Below are 24,194 nucleotides of genomic sequence, written 5' to 3'. Positions count from 1 at the left end.
GGTCTAGGAACTGTGTGGGTGTAGCAGGCAGTCTCCTTGTGGATACCTGCTAAGAGAAGTTGGAGTTGCTGCCTGTTTTACTTACTCGTGTTGGTACAACTGAAGAAGGAGTAGCTGGCTCGGGGACGGAGTGGTTTGGAGCACGTGTAGGGCGTTAGGTTGTCATTTTTACCTGGGTGCTTTTTAATTTTTTTAGGTAATTTGAAGAATGTAGCTCTCGTGATAACTCGAACACCTTAATTCAAATTGTGGTCTGGAAAGGATAAAGTGTAAAATCTAGCCAGAAGTAACATATGCAATATAGGTAAAAGCAAGTATATACACAACGTATATAAAAATGGGGAAAAGCAATGCTCGTGACTCCTTTGGGAGGGTACGTAGTTAATCTGCTGTTACCATGTGGAACAACGGTATATTAAAAGCCAAATACTGATATGAGGAGGCTGGCATTCAGCACACTGGCTGATAAGGAGCTGTGCAAGCAGTGCAGCTCAGTTTGCCCTCCAGGCTGGAGGGGAAGGAGCAGATCTTGATCTTAAGAGCTAGGGCAGCTTTGTTGAATCTGGCGAAGTTGCGCTGGTTTGCACCATCAAAAGATCTACTTCCTTGCTCTGTCTATTGTAGCATGCCCTCAAGATTTTCACATCGTAGATAAAGCATGTTTGTGGATTCCTTTAGCACAACGAAATATCTTTAAAACTAACTTTGCAGAAGAGGGAGGAGAGAAGAAGAGAGAAATCCAAGGGGCAAAAACCCCACTAGTGGTGTAATGAGTGACTTGAAAAGCAAAATAATGGCTTTCGTGGTTTGACTGGCCACAGCCCGAATCATCAGGGAGAATGATGCCTGCCAGGGAATCAAATGGGATGCAATGATTTGGATTCATGCACTAACTGGTCGCTGCTGTTCCACTATGTGGTGACTTTTCAAGAGGGGTAGTGGGAAGGAATGAAGGCAAACCTACCAACAAAGTAAATATTATGGTGCAAGTACCATGAGGATCAGAAATTTCTCTGACAAAATGGAAAGGGAAATCTTTCAGAATTGCTTTAACTGTGGAATAGTCCCAGGAATGCTGTTGGAAGCAGAAGTCTGTTGTCATCACATGTATGGCAAAATCGTGTAGTGTTAATTCTTTTGCAACCTGTTTTTAACACTGTTACCCCAAGCTTTATTTTGTTGTGTGATGGTATAATTTTTATTGGTTCTGATTTTGGTTGAATTGCTTTCAAGAATGGCTGCCGTAATATGGAGCATCTCACATTACACTGGAGAATCATACTTCAGTAGTGTGCAAAATGAAACCAAAAAATCAAATTAAAACAAAAAGACAAGCAAAATCTGATCAGCAGCACTGTTTATACAAGAGTGGAATTAGAGCATTAAAAATGTTTTGCTGATGAAATTCTATTATTTGTTTAAAAAAACCCAAACAACCAAACAAGGAGAAAAAATCTCATTTAAAAAGTGGCACTACACCCAGAGGCAGGGATGCTTTTGGCTTTCATGGTGTTAGGGACTACAAGTTAGTGTGTGAAGGAAGTACATGGGGGTAGGGACATTTACAGGGATCTTTCAAAGCCTTCACGTTCTCCTTTCCTTCCACAGCCTCTTTCCCATCATTTAACTTTGCAAATGTCCAGACCAGATGCTCCTTCACCACTTAGTTTTGGCCAATTACAAGTTGCGCTGGAAAGCTATACGATCATGGAATCATAGAGTGCTTTGGGATGGAAGGGACCTTTAAAGGTCATCTAGTCCATCGCCCCTGCAATTGGCAGGGACATCTTCAATTAGATCAGGTTGCTGCTCAGAGCCTTATCTAGCCTGTCTTTGAATGCTTCCAAGGATGGGGCACCTACCACCTCTCTGGGCAACCTGTTCCAGTGTTTGAGGTTTGTTACGGTAGTTTGTTAATATTGCATTTTTCCTGGACACATCACAAAAGATGGACCTTGCTGTTGTCAGTGACTTGCATCTCATTGGAAGAGGATCATGATTTACCATGTTACTGTCTGCAGGCAATCTAGAGAAAGCGTAAGCTATTGCCAAGGATCCTGCTGCTCAACTTTAGTCTCCTCACTAAGCTACCTCTTCCAGAGTTTAGATGCCTCAGGCTTTCTTGGTCTTCCAAGGAGAGAAAGAGCTTCTCCACAGAGCGATTTGGATTTCAGGAGCTCTGACTCACCTTTGGGGTTGGCTGCTCACTGCAGGAGGAGCCTCAGGGTTCCTCATTTAGGCACTTCAGCTAGGTACCTAAAATTAGATGGTATCAATTCCTCCTGTGTTTCTAAAGAAAACAATGCATTTCCTCTGAGTTTCTAAAGAAAACAATGCATTTCCTCTGAGTTGCAGAGCTACTTGAAGTAGTTAAGATGAAGTCCAAGCTCAAAATAATATTACAGGGTTTTTTTACCTTTCCTGTGCCTGGAATTTATTGGATGCATTTGGATTTTCACCCATGGTGTGAAGTCACTTTAAATAACACAAAATGAGTGTATATTGGGAAATATAAAATAGCATAAACCAAGATGATACTCCAGCACACTAGAGACTTTTCCTTTTGTCAGCATTTGGTAAAGGAGAAAACGGTAAAGCTTGAAGCAAGCAGAAAGCATCAGAACAGCCAAGCATTAAAAAGTCATATTGCCTTCTGGCTGTCACGCCTAAAAACAACTTAAATGTAGTGGCTATTCCCGACAGTGACAATGTCTGATAAAATTGTCATGAGATGCAGAAGGAGTACTTCTAGGAAACAGTAAAACAAAGAAGCTTTCAGGGAAGAACGCTGCATTGTTGCTTGAGAGAAATATACTGAGCACCTCGGGGATTTCTGCTTAATTTCTTCTCTGAAGCTGGAAGACATTTCCTTAAGAGATTTGTCAATTCTTTGTGCATCATGCCCAGTCCTGAAAAGTGCTGAGCTCTTCTTTGGGATGCTAAATGTTTTCAGGTGACACTGACACCAGTGATGAGAGCACCCTCTAAAACTGCTCTGAAAAATAGCTGCTTGGAACATTGATTCAGTTGAAGTTTGTGGAAATAAGATGTTCCAAAAACTGATTTCAAAGGCAGGACCTGCCTGGTGCTTCTGTGGTCCACTCTCACCGGAACCCACAGTCTCAGGGTTTCCTTACCACTAGAAACCCTGCATGCTGGGGACCCCTCTGCCACCCATATAGCTGCTCCTCACCTTTGGATTCATAGCCAGAAGGCTTCAGAATTGATATTGTTATCAAAGTGAGTATTAGGCTAAAGAGCAACCATGTAGTGAGAAGGAGAAAAGTGCAGAACAACCAAAAGCAAGAAGTCTTCATGCAATGTTTAGTTAAGCTGTGGACCTCGCTGGCAAAGGATGCTGAGGGTGCTGAAGGTTTAAGCTGATTGAACAGGAAACTTTTGCCTGTTTATGAACATACAGAAAACACAGCTGGCTCGAGAGGTACCCAAGCTGGTGGTGGTTGGATATCTAGTATCACTACCGCCTGCCTTGTTCCTGATCATTTTTAGCATCTTTATCATTTTTTTTAGCGTCTATTTTTGGGCAATGATGACAATATGATACAGAGCTGCATATAGGACACTAGGTTCAACGGACCTTTGGTCTGACCCAGTAGGGCTGCATTTTTTTTCTTAATATTCAAAGTCAAGTTGTCAGTTGATTTAGGCTACCTGAGACATTTCGGAAAAGATAAAAATTCAGAGATCCTAATTCTGCTAACTTCAGTGACAGGTACTACAAAAGCATATGGATGCCTGAGGTCTGAATTCATCACTGCTCCTGTGAAACTCGATTGTGCTAGGAACTGAGTCAACAGGAATACAAGTATAGAAAACCAGGAGGACAGAGCTCCGGCCCTGTCGAAGTGAGTGGGAGTTTTGTCCTTGACTTCCATGGTGCTAGGATTTTACTTAATGCTTTTATTTTCCCTTTCTCACACTCTAAGAGCCAGAGGATATAGGACTGAAATAACAAGTCATGCCTTTGAGCTGATACATAGAAGAATTTCTCCACGCAATTGATTTTTCAGAGCTTATGCTTGGGAAAGTATTTGGGTGTAAAGTGCAATTAAAAATCTTTGTCTTGCTGAGACAAATTTACATAAATAATAGGCCTTCTTAAGCTGCAGGGCAGAAACAGACTGCCTAGGGATAGGAAGACAGTGTTGCGTATCTGGTTTAGGTGGCTGTTTTTTCACTGTTTCCTCTAGCATGTATGTTGGAGGACGGCAGACTGGATGGATACTTGGTTTCATTTGATATGGTCTTTGGTTAAAATAGACTTCCTAAAAACATGCAAACCCTTCTACACATTGAAAATTAAAGGGAAAATATTAAATTAACTGCTGTTTTAGGTGTTGACAAATTAAATGTTACCATGGATACCCTGCTCTGTTTACAGCAATAATAATAAATATTTTCAATTCACACTGTGCTTTTCATCTCAGAGGATCCCCAGGTGGCTTACAAATGACGTACATGGATTACTCTACATGGCACTGAACTGCAGCCACAAGAACTGCCTAGCAATCTATATTGGTACTGCCTGGCAGTGGAAGGTAGAAAATGTACTGTACCCTGAGTGAATCTGTAGGGATTGTTTGGGAAAGCAGAATGTAAACGGCAGACCTGAAATCTAGCCAGGAGCTGAACAGCAAAATGTAAAGAATCAGATAGGATCAGGTATCAAGTTACTGATACGATTTGGTAATTCTTTGAGCAGCTGGATTAAGTGTTTACTAGAGCTGGGAAGAAACTGTTTCCTTCTTGAAAAACTTGCAAGTCCAAACCTTCCCTTTTTCACCCTGAGGTGAGTACCTCTGCAGTTTTGAAGGGAGAGAGCATCCTGCTGCAAACAGCTGCTTTAGGGCCCTCTCCAGGGATGAGGGAGATCTGGCTTCTAGCCTTATTTGATCACTTTGCACTGCTGAGTGACTGTCTTTACTCTTCCTGGGGGAATTGTTCACTTTGACCTAAATAAGCTTATCAAATTATTACAATTATTTGAGTTAGTATTAGTTGGGGCTTGAACAAGGTATTCTTGCAAGGTAACTTAGGTGTGCACAGCTGCGGAATGGCCGGGTCATTTTCTCTCTGGCGATCTGTATGAAGTGGCCAAAGTCCCAGTGAAGAAGACCAGAAATGAGCAACATGGCAGTAGCTTGGTGATCTGGATATTCTGCTGAGAAAAGAAATGCTAATACAACTCTCCTGCTTTCCACATGAATACATGGTCCAAGCCAGGGAGCAGGCAAGACTGTGTCTGCCTGTCTTTTTTTGGAAGAAAGTTTCTCCTGGAACTAAGAAACTTGATTGAAGCTTCATGATCATCACTGGTATCTTCCCACAATTTTTCTTCATGAATCAATGCTTTATAGCTTAAGGAAAAAAAATGGTGTCATCAAATAAATTAAAAAAAAAAACAAATAAACCCTGACAGTTCCAACATTTCTTCCTTTAGATAACACTTAATTTTGTGCTTTCTAGGTATAGCGTGAGTAATTCTCTATTTCGCTTTCTTAGGCAGAGCATTAGTGCTTATGTGACCTATATAACCAGTGACAGAGAAAATGATTCCTTAGAAACACTTTATACTCAGACTGTTTTCCTACGTTGTTTAGGAGAGGCAGCTACATGATGGAGTGCAGTAAACTGCTTGAAAACTCTTCATTGCAGTGGCTGCCTTTATAGCAGCAACTCTTTTAAATTCCTGAGCTGTGTCTACCCTTCTGAGGTCAAAAATAATTGCAGGTGCAACTGATGGAAATGTTACATCTAAGTAGTTGTTATTTCACACTTCAGTCTTGAAAAAAGGCAAGAAACCTGGAAGACCAGGTCCTCCTTCCTGTAAAACAAGAAAAAAAAAATCAGAAAAAAAACCCCACCATAAAACCAAACCCTCACTAACAGCTTTTTTCTTAATGAACTCGCCTTGTATTATTGAGCATCCAAATAATTAAAAAAAAATATTAACAAAAAAGGTTTATTTGGCTGAGGCTCTTCACTGGGCTAGAACTAAGTGGAATTTAAATTAACTACTGGAGCTCAGTAGTGACTCTCTTCCATACTTTGAAGAGAGGGGATTTAAAAAGTGCAACTTTTCTATCTGACTTAAGCTTTTGTTGAGCAGCCAAGCTAGGGTTGATGTTTATACCTGAAACACAGACCAGGTTTGCTGATATTTTGTAAATCTTTTGGTGTGCGTGGGGCAAGCTTCTAGTAAACTGTCTCAGCTATTATTTTGATGAGAGTCTTCCTGAAACTCAGGGTTTCCCTGTGGTTTCCACCCAGAACAATGCAAAACCTGATGACTTTACCTGGTATTTACCTTTATGCTTGGGAACCTGAAAAATTAGAGCCCTTTAGTAGCATCTTTCTATATTAACACACATTACAGGAAAAAGAAAAGGATTGCACAGATCTATGTGAACTGGGATCATTAAGATATTGTCAGCGTTTTCTCAGATACCTATTTATAAAACCTTGGCTTGCTGCTAGCCTTCCGTGAAAACTTTGCCAGCCTTGACTCTAAATTTTGTCTGTTCATAGGATAGGGATGACTTGCTTGTCTTTTTCAGTGGATTGCTGCAAGCACTCCAAATCCCATTTTTAAACATCATTGGGTAAAAAAACCGCAGAGAGGAGTTTACAAACCGTGTGATGAACCACTAGGAGGAGGAAGAGCTCAGAAGACTTTGTGTGCGTGTACATTTTGCTCAGTTTATCACCATTACAGCTAAACTACTTTTGTTGTTTTCCCACAGTCATTTATGTTCTTACTTACTGATATCTCTTGCGTTCTGCTGCCAGTTGTGTTTCTAGAGACTTGCTGTTAGTATAAGTAGTAGATGATTGATGGTGTACTGTAATATTGTAACATTCATTATTTCTCGAATGATTAAAACACGCTGCTTGTATTTGAAGGGCTGAAACCTGAGCACAATTTGCTGCAAGTCAGAAATCCCCATGAGTAAGGGGAGCCACAGAAGCAGGGGCTGCAGCATAGCAGGGAATACAAGGAGCGTCAGCGGGTAGATCACAGCAAAATCTAACCCTTCATCTTTTTTTAATTGTGTGCTGACTCCTACACAGAGATTTGACAGATACAGCTGGCTTATTGACTTGGTAGTCTTGCACTAATTGACTGCCGGTTTAGATACCGGAGCCTCTAACCAGTTGTTAAACTCTGAGTAGGCACGTCGGTAATGTGCCAGCGAGCGTTTGGGGGAGGAGAAAGCTTCTGGGTGCATGCCTCTCGGATTCGGCTCCCCGCGCCGGGAGATGTGCGAGGTTGGGCGTGCATGCTGTCACAGGCAGATATTCAAGGGCAGCTAAGAGCGAGCTCGAGCGCACTGCTTCCACGGGGGGAGAGAAAGGCTGCTGCTGAAAGTACAAGCTGGCAGGATCATGACAGAGCCAAGCAGCAGAAAGGAAGGATTTAAAAAATGCCGGAGTGCTACTTTCAGCATTGATGGCTATAGCTTTACGATTGGTGAGCCTCGTTTAATTCCTCTTCTTTCCTTCATTGTCTCTCTTCTCCTTCTTTCCTCTCTTTCTTTGCAGCTCCAGTAAGTACAGGTAAAAGAGCTGTTGACAACCGCCTTTTGTCAATATATGCCTTTAAAATGTATAGGTGCCCTGCAACTTTTGTCTGGGTTGGTTTTCCATTCCGTCTTCTATATTTTCTTCTGCCCAAGAAACTTGCCTGTGATACGCAGCCGCTCTAAATCCTTTTGCTGGGTTTTGGCACCCGTTCACCGAGATGTTTCCAGAACTTTTGTTTTGGAACCTTATCTCAGGAAAGCCTGGGCTTCTGGATTGCAGGTTTCCAACTTGCTAGCTGCGTTTCCTTCCGATGAGCCCACAACATAACCCCTGGGAGCCTTGGCTTTGTTTTCAATATTTCTTTGTTCACTCAGCCAGCGTTTCCAAATTCTGTAACCTTTTGCCATTTCTCAGTTTGCGTAAAGACGTATGTAACGGTTCTTGTCGCCTCTCAAACACGAAAAGCAAAATTGCTGGGGCAGGGAAAGGTGTGAGGAGAGATCAGGAGTTTTAGGACTGGTTGTTGTAGCTGTTTGAAGAGTGCAGTTTATTGTTTGTGTTCACTGTTTTAGGGAAAAGTGAGGCTTCTCAAAGCGACAGGTGTCTATGTGTTTTTCCAAGAGACTTGCTGTGCAAAAGTTAAAATCTGAGGATTCCCTGAGCAGGCTGCTCTGCTAGAACTGCATATCTTGCTAGGCTACGTTATATAAATCCCTACAGATCTGAGAAACAAAGCAAACTTGCATCTCATTTTAATTTTTAGATGAAATCCAAGTTAAAATACATGGATAACTTGTAATAATCAATCGATACAAATTCCATTCCCCTTGAATACCTTTAAGATGACAGAGATTCTACTTCCTTGCAGTTGTGAAATCAGGAAAGTTTTTCCTGATTTGTACTAGTGTAATTGGGTCACAATTTCATCTAATAATGATGGATACCAGCTTTTTACTGGTGTCGGAGGAGGTACCTGTTTATTCCTCTGCTTTATGGAAGACTTACTTTGCAATCATTGACATCATGCAAACATTAAGCTTGCTGAAAAAAATTGGAGATGGAAATGCATGTTTCATTAAATATATCTGCATGTAGTCATCTGTTAATGTGCATATAGCATTTTAAAGGTGAAACTGTCAGGCAAATGCTAGTCTTCAAATGTCTTTCTCCAATGGGAAGGTGGTAGTCCCTCCACAGGTTAAGTTACAACATGCTCACTTTTGAACTCCCTATCTTAATCTCTCCCCCTCTCAGCATCATTACTGAAAGTGTTATTTTATCAGTTTGTGTCAGTCTGGATGATAAACATTTCCTTTTTGAGCCTAGGCACACTATCTGAAGATGCTGAACGTTTATGACTGTGCCTAATTATGGGGTTTTTTGTTCACGAGCAAACCAACAGGGTTGCTGTATTTGTTGTTCTGCTGTCTTTATTGCTACTCATGCTCACAAAACAACTAGACCAAATTTTGGATCCAATGACTCACGTTTAGAATTGCAGCTTCTGGTTCTTAGGACAGTTGTTGCATAGGAGTTCCTGTGCTATTTTCTTCTATTTGGTGCACACAACCAGCGTATTGATTCTGTGATCTGTGCGTTATATAACATTTATTTTTATATCTGGGCAAGCATGCATTGGATTGACTCACATAACCGTGAAAACTTTGTAAACATGCTATCGAGTATTACCAGCACTGTGTGGTAGACAGACCTGAATGATTCATGTATTTGTTAATTCTTATACTGAAGAAAATGAATGTATCCAAAAGATCCCACAGCAACATTAGTGTGTTAGGGATGGGCTTAAACTTTTTTTTTTTTCATCAGATGAGACTTCTGTGTACTGTCTTCTTTTGAGTACTGCAAATTTTTAAGAAGTTCTTGGGAAATGGTGAGCTGCTGCATCTGCTATTGAAGTGTCAGCTGGGAAAGAACACTGATATTGTTGAAGAACAGAGTAATATCAGGTTGAGAGAAATGAGTTTCCATTTAGATGCAAAAGAAAATATTTTGCATTGATTCACCCTTATACTAACTGCTAAGAAAGGATGATCTTCACAGTGTTTTGAAAAATGATCACTTACAATGAGACTTAATGAAAATTTTAATGCAAGGCCTGGGCCTAACATCAAACATGAAATTATGTGGGCATGGAAGCAGGCTGCTGCAAGAAGAGCTCCTTGCTGATGGCTTGCAGTTAGATAGCCTCGTGTCTCTGGAGGTGGTCACCATCTGTTCACGCAGCAGCGCAACCTAGAGCAGCTTCTCAACGGCTCTAATTTTCACTCTGGTTGCTTACAGTGCTGGTGGTGGGACGGGAGAGCTGTGGGAGCTCTGCACTTCCCAAGGACCTCACAGATCCCTGTGGAAGAAAGGCATGTGCCATACCAGAAAGGCAAATGTATGCCAATACTCGATAGCTTTCTTCTGTATGAAGAAACCAGGTAGTTGCAAATCCCTTTCCTCCAGATACCACCCTGTCACCAGAGACCCTGAGGAGGACTGAGGTGTTCTGCTCTATGCCCACTGAGGATTTCCATGCGGTTTTGGATATTCTGCTTTTACGGATTTTGCACTGGTAGCATGATGTAAAGGGACTATAGTGGAGCCACAGTGTGAGCCATTTAGTGGGACCATTCAAGACAGGAATTGTGCAATTTAGTAGCTCTACAAAGTTTGATGCATCTCAGGTGAAGGCTTCAAGAACTTTATTTGCCATGGTCTGTGTCAGCAAATTTCAGAGTCCATGAAGTTTTGTATACACAAGTTATTGTATTTGAGCTCTTGTTTAAATTTGGCTGAATTGTCCTCCACTAAAAGTAAAACATAACGGAAAAGAAATTAAGAGGTAAGGCCTGTTTTGTTTTGTTTTTTTGTTTTTGTCCTGCACCTTGTCTCATCACTCTGGTGCAAACGAAAGGCTATTAAATCAGAACGCCAGTGTGTTACTTACTGACTTTGCTGCTGTAATTGACTGACTAAAGGTGCAAGACAGAGAAACATCCACTGTCTTTAAACCTAGGAAAACGGTAAACACAAACATTAACAAGAGGATATTTTCTTCTGCATTTATCACCTTCCTATGACCAAGAGCTAACTTCATTAAAGCTCCCACTCTCTGCTTTTCATATCCAGAAGCACCTGGCAACGCTGTTTTGTCCCATCCAGTGCATCTAATAAATTTGTTTTTACAGAATAGAATGAAATGAAGTGATGGGGAGTTCTGCTGTAACTCAGGTGTTACTGGAGAGGGAGGGATGTGGCACTGAAACACTTAGTCTAGCTCACAGCAGTTGTTCCTAAATCTTACAGGAAAGTTTCTTTAGCAGACACTGTCTTCATTTTGCATGCAAAAACTCTCCCTCCAATTATTACAAAAGATCTGAGTTTTGCTTGGTCGTGCTTTTGGGGCTCTATTTTGAAACAATTCTTTAAAAATGTGGTTTTCTTAATGTTGTTGGAGTTTCTCATGTTGCAGTTCACTACTTTGAAACCCATTTCAACATCCCTTTCAATGTCACAGGCACAACAGCCAAAGTAGTTCTTGCTGGTCCCTCTGACAGATCACTTCAGAAACATTTTCTGTGTTTTAGTCAAAGAAAACATTGCTCGAAGAGGTGCGTGCGCGCGCTGTGTTGGTCTGAGTTGGGGTGGGGGAGATTGGAGGCAAACTAAATGTTGAACTCGGCTTTATTAGGATAAGGAAGAATACCTTCAGCTGTGTGTCACGTGCTTAACTTTTAAAGAAAATGCTGCTGTGGATTTTCTGTTACTCTCTCTTGAAAGGTTGTCCATTAGGAGCGGAATAGATGGAAATGGGTTTTTAAAATTGTTCTAGAAAGAAACTAGAGAAATAAGCAGTTTCATTTTTTGTACTGTATTTTGGCCGGAGAACTGCGTACCTTGTAGCAATTAACTGTTTTCCTCTTGTGTATTGATTTTTCAGCCTTATTGGAGTTTGTCATTCATCTGAGGGCAATGGCACCTTTGCAACCCACAGAGGCAGGTTTCAGTAGAAGACACCTGTAGGCCTGTACGCAGTGCATTTTCATGGAGATTTACTTTAATTCTGCCCTTAGTTGCTTATAATAAAAAATGTCATTCTGACTGAAAGCACACTGTAATTATAAGGTGCTGACAAATCTCTCGCTAATTCTGCATGTGTGTCACTCGTAGCCTTCCTTCAAAGGAGGTCTGGGAGAAACGTCTGTCTGCGGGGTCAGTCGGCTTTCGGGGGGCGGGGGGAGGTATCTCTGCCGGCACACGAACAGCGTCCTTAGCACAAAGGTGAAGGAGGAATGCGTAGCCACTGCTCCTGCTGTGCATTATAGCCTCTCCTTGTCTTTGTACCTAAACTCTGTCATTTTCTTTGTTATGACATAATACAAAAGATTTAAAAAACAACAATGAAACCCCCAAAACTTTGCCTTTTTTTTTCCTCCCCCTCTCTCTCCTGATAGACCTTACTGAGAGGGTGTTTTCTCAATAAGAGCTGATAGGTAGCACTGATGATTTCTGTGTAAACAGTTGAACACTGTCGTCTGAAATCTAGGAACTGGGAAATCTAAGTTTATTAATGTAACACAAGATACCAAGCTTGCAATAGGATGTGAGATTTTTAATGTAATTTAAGGAAGTCTGATGTAGTTATAATAGACTATAAAGAATTAAAATCTCTTCCAACATAGTCCTACCCCCAACAAATTCACCTAAAGAAAGCTGTCAGCAAATAGATTGTGAAATAAAGCTCTAAACTTAGAGGGTTTTTTTCCTGCTCCCTGCATTACAAAGTTGTGTTTTACCTTCAAACCAGTATGGTCTCTGTCTGCTCTGCCTGAAAATACACCTGAAAGGAGTCTGCATGGTTGGCATGCATATGGGTGAGATACCCAGCTGGCCCTTTGTGTGGGGGTGGATGGTCTCTGCCACAGTGATGGGCAATAGGAATTCCTGCTGTTGGTACTTAACCTGTAGCTGCTTCTCTAAAGGGGTGGAGATGGTGATTTCTGTGGCATCTACAGGGTCTCGATATTGCACTGATATCTTTGATGTTGCAGGGGTGGACTGCTGTAAGCTAAGTAAATGATCTTTCAAAAGACTGCAGGGATAGTTCTTGTGTGGCAAAAAACCTGGCAATGTTTTCACGGAGCTCTGCCTGTTCGCCTTGGTGGATGGTTTACCTTATCACTGCTACCTGCTGTTCACAGCTGTGCTCTGCTGCCTGTATCTTGGCATCCAGAAACACAGCGAGTGTTTGGGTCTGTCTCCTTCTCTGTTGTTGTTGTTTTGAGTGAGAGGTTACCATGCAGAGTTGCACACCAGGTTCATCAGCAGCTCACAAAGGATCAGATTCAGATCGCAGGTCCCTGTGGGCAGGGTCACATCAAAAGTGCTATTTTCCTTCTTCTTCTTGATTTTATTTCTCAGGGAAGCTACCAACAGTAAAACCTTTGCAACACATTTTGATGTGAGTGAATGGGCATCCCCATTCTCTGCAGCTGAGTTCATACATGGGAAAAAAACCTCCAGAGTCCTGGGAGAGGAGAGATGTTAATGGATAAAACCATTGTCATCACTTGTCAGGAAGGTTTCCTTTAATTACTTCACATGAATATTTTTTTCTTTTAAGGTTGGCGAATTACATATGTCCAGGTCTTACTGCTCGGTCACCTCTGAACGTAGCTTCAGAGGTGACTAACGTCACCAAATGGTCTAAACCCCTGAATGTGTTGGGAATAAGATTCATGAATGGAAAGTAGCTATGAAAACTGGGCTTGTGGGGCAAAAGAGCCCCCAACACAAGGTGCAGATAGGGCAGAAAGTGGAGACACCTGGCTGGAGATGGGGACTCCTGCTTCCTTTGTGCCAGATCCCAGACCCACCCACCATGCTGTTTGTCCCTCTGCTGGTATTCTGTGAGGGAAGGAAGCACAGTCAGTCCTCTTCCAGAGACAACAAATGATTCTTGTTCCCTACCAGGAGGGGCCCCATCTTACCACAGTGAGAAATAGTGTTGCCCCTGCTTTTGTTTTCTCTCTGGTCTTTGGCCAACTACTCCTGCTCCCAATTCTCCAACTTTTCAATTGATGCGGTGAGATTAATTACAAATTTCAGATTTTCTAGAACGCCCAAAGTTCAAAAGAAATAAACGGGCATGAACTCTTCTGTGCCTTTTGAGCTCAGTTTTAGGCAGGCAGCCAGGCCTGTTCCTGAGCAGGCAGGCTCTGACTGGGAGCAGCCTTCCCTCATTCGCAGCCCCAGCCCGCTCCCTCTCCCATGTCGAAAGCCCAGAGGTCTGCATCCTCCTCCTCCTCATACTGCTGGTGTGAGGACCAGAGTCTAGGAGCTTTAAAACTTAATTGCCTTTGGGGATTTGCATTTCTGCTGCAGATCTTCTATTTTAAATGCTTGTGCTGTACTGATTGGTCTATTTTCCTGATGTAGTGTAAATGCAAGCTCATTTTTCCCAGTTCTGTAGCTCCGCATGAGTAAGAAAGTAAAAGGCTCCTGGATGTATCCTGCACTTATTTGTGTACCAGTGCAAATGAAGTCAAGAGGCAGGATCCTGGCCAGCGGTGAATCATTATCGCTCCACTGCAGTTGGGAGAACTGCAGTGATTTAAATGAGCCCAGGATCTGTCCTGGACAGTCTTTTTCCAGTTAAAGCAAATGCTGCTGTAGGTTAGAGAAGGAGCTGCCCTACGTACAAGGAAGGCAAATCGCACAGCTTTTCCACGGCTCGCTTCCAAGACTTCATCAAGATTATGCTGATATGATTTTGCTCCCTGCTTCTCCCTGCCTGGTGACACAGCTTGTATCTAACGATGCTGCTAAAACTTGATCCCAGATTTCTAATAGCTACAGGTTCAAAATTTTCAGGCCTGGGAACTTAACCCTCATGACTACATCAATAGCCTCATGCTACGGCTGTGTGCAAAGTTGGAAGCATGGTGCGGGAAAAGTTGTAGTAATTACTGAACAGATGCACTTAATGAGGTCTCTACTGGCTTCCCAGCTGGTGAGTCGAGCTGTGCACTGGGACAAAGTGACAGCAGTCGCTTGGGTCGTTGTGTGACATCACATCCTCCCCCTTGTTGTCATAGCAGCTGCAATCAACCCCCTGAAAATTTCCCTCAGGAAGACTGCTGCAAGCATCATCTCTCTCCATTAAATGGCAGTGCATGGTGCTTAGTCTCTTGCTGCTGCTACATGATGCTATGTCTTATTTCTGTTGATTTAGTCCTCTTCCAAACTCTTTCTCCCTCTTCTCACAGTGATGCAGAGCAATGAGACCTGTCAAATTGTGTGTTATTGGGAAAGGGGAGAGGGCAGGCAACTTCCTCAGCCAGTACCACTTAATTCAGTTTCAACTCCAAGTGCCTCTTCTATGTTCAGTAGATTTACAGCCAGTTTATACTCATCGGAGGTGAGGATAAGGAACACTGTTTGGATTCAGGCTGCATATCCTTTCTCTTTTAGTATTGACAATGAATGCTTATTAGGAGCGAAAGCTTTCCAAAATCGAATTTTACTAGTTTCTTCCCCACGTACATGGGTTGCTGAAGTCCTTGCAGTTCCCTCACGTGGCATGCCGATTGCTTTTTATTGACTCGCTTTTTCACCTTTTTTTTTTTTTCTTTCCATTTCTGGATCTTGCACTCTTGAACTGTGGTAATGGATCTAGTCCCCAAAATTTGTACCAGTGCTTTCCTCTTTATGCTTTATCCTTTTTCCCTCTTTTCTTTTGTGCTCCATGAATGCCTGTGGTGTTCAGTTCGAATCACGTCAACTGAAAACGAAGCTTTCTTGCTCTAGTCCCACCACACAGCTAAGTACACACAGAAAATTTCCAGGGATTTTTTTTTTTTATTGCTAGTGCCGGTAGAGCAAGTTATTAAACCACTTTAGAAATAGACTTGAAGTAAAAATTATAAATATGTTAACTTTGCCTGAAATTACTTACAGCAAAATGTTCCTCTGCTTAGAATACTGAGTTTGAGTTTTGGGGTTTTTGATCTCTATAGCTAAAGATGAATGATTTACACATACCAGGCAGATACCCTTAAGAAAACCTAAAAGGAGATGTTTATTCAGGCCATGATTCTGCTGTTGAATGTGTGCACATGAAACCTTACTGAAGTCCCAGGATTTTTCAAACAAGTGGTCCTCAGTTAGTTGCAGGCTGAGGAGCTCTGTTGCGTAGTGATAGAAGTGCGCTCTATGATTAAATGAGAGCAATTGGTATTTTCATTACGTACCAAGTGGGGACGATTGCAATTGTAACACTCTAGGAAGTGAGCAAAGAATGAAAATGCATGGAGAAAAAGGAATCTCTGAAATTTACAGGTGCTACCGTCAGCTATGCTCCAAATGCAAAGTGGTGTTTTCCTCTCCCATTAAAACTGGCCTTTTGCAGGATAGGATGTTTTGTATGCTGCTGTCCGCGATGTGAATAGCAGAATACTAAGCCCATTCAGTTTATATTGATTTCCTCCCTCACTCTCAAAGCTGTGATTATAACCAGACATGTATACTGTTAATAATCACTATTTCCCTTGAAACGTACTCTGAAAATGGGATCTTTAGGATGTTCAGGCTTCTTTATTTGCCCTTATTTGATGGCACTGTACCACATTTTATTAGTCTACAGGAGGGAATGGTCTTTTCTCCCAACTGCTGGCCCTTGATTTAAAGACAATCTGTGTTCTTTCTGCCTTGAACATTATCATAATTCAGAATTACAGATCTTGCAGGCCAAATTATGTTCTGAATCTTATGCAACCCTGGTAACTCAAAACATAATTTGGCCTGCAGTGTGTATTATTTTTCTTAAGACTGCCATATGAGCAAATCTAAGAAAGCTCTGGCAAAGCTGTGGGGTTTGTTTGTTTGTTTGTTTGTTTTTCCCTCTTGCCAAAATCTGGAATATTAGAATAGAACTTGATAATCAAAGCTGACTTCAATCTGAGTCATAGGGAGGGTGATTTATATTTTATAGCCCATGTACTGTATATATGGTATATAGTAAAAAAAAGAGTTGAATGTGTATATAACTGTTATGGAGCACAAGGGATTGTGGTAGATTCTACTGCTGCTCCTAGGAATGTAAATAATTTTTCAGAATTAATTTACAGAATCTCATTTCATGGCTTCTCAAATAACAAAAGCAGTGGGATTTTCCAGAGCCCCAGCTGTTGGCTAACTCTGCTGCTACAAAAATCAATGGATATCTTTAGAAAGCCCAGAACAGGACACCCTGTGCTACTTTTGAAAGCTCCCATGCAGATAAAGAGTTAATTTCTTTCTGGTAACCTCAACACCTTAAATAGAATTCCAGCAGGAAATACCTAAGACCTAATGACTACTGCTAACCTTAGCTTTTAGTTGATTGTCTGCTTTTCAGAAATTATGCAGCATATATAGATCAACTGATACTGAGCATCTTGCTTCACTTCAATGGAATGAATTCTGAGTTTTCACAAGCATAATTCAGGGTAGATATGAGCTGAAAGTGTTTAATGACATTTGGGTGCATGTTTCATCTGCAAAAATGATTGATTTTTCCACACTGTGAATTTTTGGTTGTGAGAGAGGTAGATATTAAGGTGGTAGTTTTACTTCTCCCTATTAAATTTAGACAGAAATTATTACATGGAAACCTCCTGCCTCACCTCACAGTACAAAGCCACAGCATGGTGATGTCTATTGGTGCCGGAGCCTGGCATCCTCAAATGATGATTATCCCAGAACCTGGTTGAACAGGAGGTGTAGCAGCTCCTCCGCGACCGCAGTTTGCAGCCTGCTTTGCTGCAGAGAGCAGACACTGATTGCTGGTAACTTTAATTCATTGGGCTATAAAGTTGAGTCCTTTCCTCTTGGCTGGCCCTGCTGCAGGAGTAATCTCTGGGAGAGACATGGGACAAAGAAAAGCAGCTGGAGGAACCCCGATCAAACCATTGCTGTTTAAAATGCCACCTGAGAGTCATCACAGCAGCCTGGGGAAATCAGGGGATCCTGGCTGTTAAGCGTTGTACATGAGTTTCACTTGGACAGGCTGAAGCTGCAACTGGAATATGGATCCATGTCAGCTGGTGTTAGATCCTGTAAGTAAGCAAATGCCTCAACTATCTGTCTAGTCCGCTAACACTCCCCAGCATTCCTCCATTCCCAAAGTATCAACAGGTTATTATTATTACAGTTGCTAGGTGGCTTCATGATATTATTCTCGTCTTCATGGCTAATGCTTAAGGCTTAATTGTTCTTGAGTCAAGGGAAGTGTAAGTACCGAGAGTGGCAATTACAGCACTGCTGATAACTTGGATCCCCTTGCTCCTGGAAGATGCTCCTGTCAGCTTGACAACATGATCAGAGTAAATTTTCCTTCATGGGAGAATATGTTTATTCTTTAGTGATGTTTGCTGCCTTATGTTCCAGTCTAATGCTTCCTATTAATAAGAATTCATTGTGCCATTTAAGTGAAGTGGCATTTTTGCAGTGAAATTCTGCATGATGCCTTGTCATTTACTCTCTGATTGTGTTTGCCTACTTGCCCTCTGAAGCAGCAACAATAAATTGAGCCTTCTGTTTTATTAGCTGTCATTTACAGTAACACTTTACATGCATAATTATTTTTCTCTAGCTGTGCACTGATACTTAAATGAAACCTCTGGGATGTGTTCCCAGCTGGTTGTGTGTTTACGTGTTCTATTCAGTCACTTGCATTTGATCTCTCTTATGTTGTTTGTGGCAAGCAAGTTTTGTGTCCTTTTGGGAAGTTTTTAGCTTTGATTATTTCAGTGTTTATTAAGCACTAATCTGTTCAGATGCTTTGGATAAGCCTTTTCAGAGAATGCCTGTATCTTTAGGTCCCTAAGCCAAGAGGCAAAGGAAATTTGGCAGTTTGGGAAATTTTGCCTGTAGTGCATAGGTGCTGTTACAAACATAATTTTTTAATTGGGAAGAAGAGGATGTTTCTGTGTTGGTGAAATGAGTGTTACATGGGAAGGAGGGGGGGAGGATTTTAGACATGGAGCTGTACATCTTTCCCCAGCCCCCATAGTCCTCTCCACCCTTTGGCAGTAAGACGCCAGAGTCCTGCCACTTGCTGGCCCTGCTGCTAACCAAGAGGAGGGGATGGAGTTTTTTGGCATTGAGAGTCTGTCAAAGGAACCTGGAGGAAGAACGAAGGGAAGACAGGACATGCTTTGGGTGCCAAAATCTCTCTCGATGCCTTCGCTAAGACTAATCTGTGTTTCTAAAGAAGGTGATATCGTACCTTATGGACCTTGAACTCCTAAATCCAAATGATGCAAGTTGTGAAATGCATTGGGAATTTGTGAAAAGAAAGGAGCAAATACCCTAATGCTTTTGTAATTGTGAAATAGGCTTCTAGCCAAGCTTACTACTCCAGAATGAAGCACAGGGGAAACTTCGGACACGCAAAAATGAGTCTTATGCTACACAATTATTTTTTAATTTCATTCAAAATATTCCTTTTCGATTTTAAGATTAGCTTGCTGTATTTAGTGGATTTATCACATCCAGTAAACTGCCTATGCAGATGGCACATGCCGTGTTTGTCATCGTCACTACAAAACATTGAATTGTTCTTGTTTGCAATAAGATGATTGTTGAAGTCACTGAGCAGCATTCGAAAGGCTAAGACGTTCGTGACTGCTACAGGAAGTAATATTTGGTACCTTTGGGCACTCAAAAGGGAACAAAGAACAGAATCTTTTGAAATGGTGTGTCATTACCATAAAATAATATCTGATAGCTAAAAAGAAATAATTTTTGTAATATTTTTAAATTCTTTTGTCCTGCATTGCCTTTCGGTCTATGTAAGGTCTGTACTTTTATATAAAATTTCATATTTGTTAAACTGCTATAAACTGCGGGAGGGGTTAGCATTGGAAAATGAAGGCATCTCTTAGTATGGCTGCTGAAGAACAAAACACAGCAGCAGTTCCAAAACTTGTTCAAGAAAAATAGCAGTGAGGAGCAGGAATAGTTAAAGCAGATAGGATTAAGGATTTAGCCGATATTTCTTATTCAGTTCAAATCCCTAACAATATTGGTGATAAGGGAAAGGAATTAAAAATTAGGCCCAAGTTATTCAATGCTTGAAAATGAGGCTGGTAGTTTGTGTAACAATAATGCTTTTTAAATGAAAGGAGCATTTGCTTTACACTTCATTGTGGCTGGAGGGCCAGTGCCACAATACTTACAGGTGAAGTGTCTAATCTGGTAATTTTGCTTCCCCTGGGAATTCAGTGATCTAAAGTGGGCAACAATTGTTGGTATTATTCTCTGTTCTCCAATCTTTTGCTGATGTAATTCATGCCATCGTAGGGTGTTCTTTGATCACTGAAATTTTGGGACACGGATGAACAAAGCAGTAAGTGGAAAATAAATTAGATGCAGTTGCAGAAGGTGGCATATATTCACAGAAGCATAAGGATAAAGCAGTTGGGATGAGGCGCGGATATTATATGCCACTTAGGTTACAAGACTTTGTTTAAAAAACAAACGAAAAACCGAAACCACAAAAAACACAAACCAAACCAAAAACCCAATCTGAAAGAGAGAAGTTAGAGATGATATTGTTAAATATTTTTAAAAAGACAGCACGTGGGAAGATTCTGTAAAGAAGCATGGCAGAACCAAAGAAAATCAGTGAAGGCAGTACCTAAATGAGAAGTATTTTGAGTTCGGTCATGCATTTCGATGTGATTAGTCCCATTACAATAAATGAAAGTACTTACTACTGCAAGAGCTGCCAAATTAGACTTGTTCGTAATGATAACTTTTAAAATATAGAAGATACTTTGCTTCAGGAGCTGTCACATAGCTCTTAAGTGCTACGCCCAATGCGTTTATGAAGTAGTGTTTTTGTGGGTTTCGAAAGCACTCTGTTGCCGGTACCTTTCTGTAATATGGGCAGATGCTTCCATTGAGGTAGCCACATATTCAGCATGCCTCCAGCCTTCTCCTGGGATACACCTGAGAAAAAAAGAGAGCGGTCATCTCAGAACTACTCAGTAAAATATAGTCAAACTCCTTCCTCTACAGAGAGCTATTGCTGTAAGACCTTTTAAAGGAGCATGGGTTTAACCCCCTCTGCGTTGCATCCACAGCGTCGTGTGTATTGAGGCAGAAGACCTTATACCATTGTCATATAGCTTCTTGAAGGTACTTACACCTTCTGCTGCGTGCTTGTAGTGCAGCAGGAGCTATCTGCTGGCCCAGAGAGACTACAGCTGGCTTCTCCTGATGAGCAGATGACCACCTCCTGACTTCTGAGCACAAAGCCCTAAATTATATCCCATTTTCAGCCAGAAAACTGAGTGCTGTGTTGCACAGACTCGGCGTTCACCATGGCCTGCTTGCTGTTGGAGTTGCTGAAGTAGCACTGTCTCTCGAAAGAGCCAAGGAATTTTTTTTCTATACAGAAACAGGGATGTGCCTTAAAAACCAAGGTGTCTGTTGGGAGATGCGGGGGAGACATAGCATGTGTTATTCTCTAGTTCAGTCTGCATGCTACCTGCAATGAAGTCACTCACAGTATTACTGATGAAAAAATGAATCGCTTTTCACAGGTGTTTCATTTAGTGGCTTTCAGAAGAATGAAACAAGCAGAAGTATTTTTCCTTGGCTAACGTTTCAATTTAAAGAGCCATATGTAACTTTTAAACTAAGACTGACATTATATAGCAGCCAGGGTTTTGCTCAGGGCCTTTACTAAGGGTATACAAGCGCAGTGAGATAAATGGTCTGACTCGGGCCTTGGATCTTCCCTCCTTTTATCACAGGTTGACAGCAACTGGATGTGAAGCTTGGTGAATCTTTTTTAAAGATATTAATTTTAAATTTATGTAGCATTAAGACAAAGCTGTCCTCTTTAAAGTGGGAAGACAGCTTTGGGGGAAGAGTATACATTCTACTGGTCACTACTTTTATGGGTATTGGTAGTTTATGTGAAGTAATAATGGTAACGCTGGCAAATACTCCTTCTGACGTGAAAAACGCCACCGGTGCTTAATGGTTTGGCTGTACTTGCTTCAAAGTGGCGATTTAAAAAAAGAGTGGGAAAAAAAAAAAAGTTTTTATTTTAAAACACACGGCATCTTTGTGTGAGTAAATCCTTTTGCATCATGACTGGAGAGACCAGTTGCTGCAAATGCAACTCTGAGAAGAGCCCTCTGCAGGTACTCACCGGCAGATTGCCAGTGACTGGGAACTGCGAAGCAGCACTTGGTTTCTATAGGCACCAGAAGCTTTAGTTATTGACCCGAATTTCAATGTCTTTGAAACAATTAGATCAGTTGGGATTGTGTCACCAGTCCACCTCTGCTGCGAGCTGGCAGAAAGCAGACAAGCTGAAAAGGAAAGAGGCACATGATGGTGCTCCTAACATCTGCACCGGCAGCTCGTGAAGTGGTGTAGCGTTACTGTATGGCTGATTTGCTGTGTCGCCTGTTATTGAGAAGTTTATTTACCAGGATTATCTTTCTTAGCTTTTTGCACATGCCGTTCTCTATTTGTGAGAAACCCTTCCTGTTTGTGCCACCTGGCAGGTAGGCCGGAGCAGCGTTAGGTTTTGCTAATTAAAGATGGGGCTTGATTTCATCAGTTGGAGGATGCAAATCCTGCCCTGCTCTTGGCCTGCTCTCTGAAGCACAGGCACGTAAGCACAGGGGTTTTTTGTATCTTGGGTTTAAGATTATGCAGTGCAGGGTGCTTTATCGCTGCAGGGCAGTATTTCTTATCCAGCTGCTCAGAATGGAGTCCTTAATTGGGTCTAAAAGTCTCTTATATCTGATCCTATGCTGCTTGTAAAGTAAATAAATAAAGGGTGCATGTACTGGTTCCAAAGTGTACATGGGGGAATCCTGTGGCACCGCAGCAATGCCTGTGGTGACCACGAATGAAGGAAGCTAGAAACTCCGTGTGCTTCCGCTAGTGAACCACTTTTGCAATATTTCTAGAGCCATTCTGCACAGTGTTGTAACTGAAATAAAACTTTAAATATTTATTTTTGTCCTGTAACTCACAAGCAATGTGCTTTGTTAGCCTTACTTTGAGCAAGGATTGGACCTCATGCCCTTTGAAGGTTGTTCCCAGCCAAAATTGTTCAGTGATTCTATATGTGAATGAAAAGTTTCTCTAGATTAAGATAAGGCAAAAAAGAAAATAATGTTTTTAAAATTTTTTTCTTTCAGTTTCTACTTCCTTTTTTATTTTTTGCATATTGTGAAAGGATTTTATTCTCCCATTGAAAAGAAGGGCAAACAAGTTCTGCTAATTTCAGTTGGATCAAGACTTGGATTTGCACAGACAGAAATGTATTTACATTGCATTTAGAGGGAAAAGCAGGGCATCACCTTCTTTAGTTTGAAGCTTCTCTTACAGAGTCTCTCAAAAGTATCGTGGGCAACGAGCAAAATTTGTGCAGTGTAGTGGTCTTCCCTACAAGTAGCAGGAAGGCTGTGACAAAGGACAGGTGACGATAGCTGCATGGCACCAGGGCAGCCTGAGCGGTCCCCGCTGTTCACATTCAGCCTCCTGTTCCTGAGACAGTGCACAGAACAGGGAGAAGGGAGGCTTCTTTGTCGATTAAAACCGAGTTGCTGAACAGTTAAGGGGAGGCCTCAGGGTGAAGTCTTTTCAAAAAAGAGGATGTAACGGTCCTTCTCGCATGCAGAATGGGCAACCAGGGATGAGTCTTTCATGGCCTGCTCTCCGTGCAAACCTGCTGGTGTTGGTAGATGAAAAAGCAGTAAAATGCAGGGCATTTCCAGGCAGAGCTACCACTGATGTACTCGAGCTGTGAATCCACTCTGCTGTGTGGCACATGCAGCGGTCATCTGTCCAGTGATTAAAAGAGCTAGCAGGTCTTTCTGCCTCTGCTTGTCTTTCTGTCAGTGTGCAGCTGAAGTGCTGGTGTTTTGGGGGAAGCAAGGAATTTCCAAGGCCTCATGTTAAATATGCATGTGTGCATTTGTGTGAATTTATGGAAGCAGGGGGAGATAAAGGAACTGCGCAGCAATTGTACACAAATTTAGCAGAGGTATAAATGACCAAAGGTATAAGGCAGTGAAGACCTGGGATTTGAGGGAGCTCCAAATAGAAGAGAGGGTTACTTGAAAAGGCATCGTTTCCACTTAGTTGCCTTCCTTGCTACGCTCTTTTGGCCCCTTGGCTTTTGGGATTTCATGGGGAAACATTAGAAGTGACATGCAGGGAAAGAGGAATGGGGCAAATTACATATTAGTAAGTAGATGTAAGTCTTCTCCAAGGGAAAGGCGAAACAAGGTGTGGGCTTCCTGGCATACGCTTCCTTGAGTGCTATCTAAGTGTGCTCTGAGTCACCTCTGAGCTTGGGTGATGCCTGAGGTCCCTGCCTGGCAGGGGAGGGAAGGAGGGCAGGCGTCAGAGGAACTTCCTCAGGAGTCCCACTCACAGCCAGAGGGCTAAACCTGGATCCCCCTGGGACTGCAGACTGAAATAGAAGGGAGAAGGAAATGGTGTATAATTGGTCCCTATTGAAAACAGTGGGATTGTTGCCTTGTAAAACTAAATATTGTGTGAATGAAGCTTCCAGAGACTGCATGTTTTGGAGTGCCTTTAAAATGAACTCTCCTAGGAGC

The 24,194-nt window shown here is 41.8% G+C and overlaps 1 protein-coding gene across 3 annotated transcripts in view; it reads left to right on the top strand.

Annotated features, from left to right (window-relative positions):
• The first annotated feature begins 7,339 nt into the window (after nt 1-7,339).
• PDE1C (phosphodiesterase 1C) overlaps nt 7,340-24,194 on the top strand; it is a 352,044-nt gene continuing 335,189 nt past the window's right edge. Inside the window, exon 1 of one of the 3 annotated variants that reach the window (XM_087767398.1) lies at nt 7,340-7,492. In XM_087767398.1, coding sequence (XP_087623524.1) covers nt 7,408-7,492 — 85 coding nt within the window. In that variant the 5' untranslated portion in view covers nt 7,340-7,407. The remainder of the gene's footprint in view (nt 7,493-24,194) is intronic. The other 2 variants (XM_087767428.1, XM_087767450.1) reach the window with 2 other exon arrangements.

This window comes from Nipponia nippon, unplaced genomic scaffold (genome assembly GCF_047370975.1).
Source record: "Nipponia nippon isolate SJK-2023a ecotype South Korea unplaced genomic scaffold, ASM4737097v1 scaffold_1, whole genome shotgun sequence".
NCBI classification, from domain to species: domain Eukaryota; kingdom Metazoa; phylum Chordata; class Aves; order Pelecaniformes; family Threskiornithidae; genus Nipponia; species Nipponia nippon.
The sequence above is the reverse complement of the archived record's forward strand: the minus strand, read 5'-3'. Positions and strand labels throughout refer to the sequence as shown.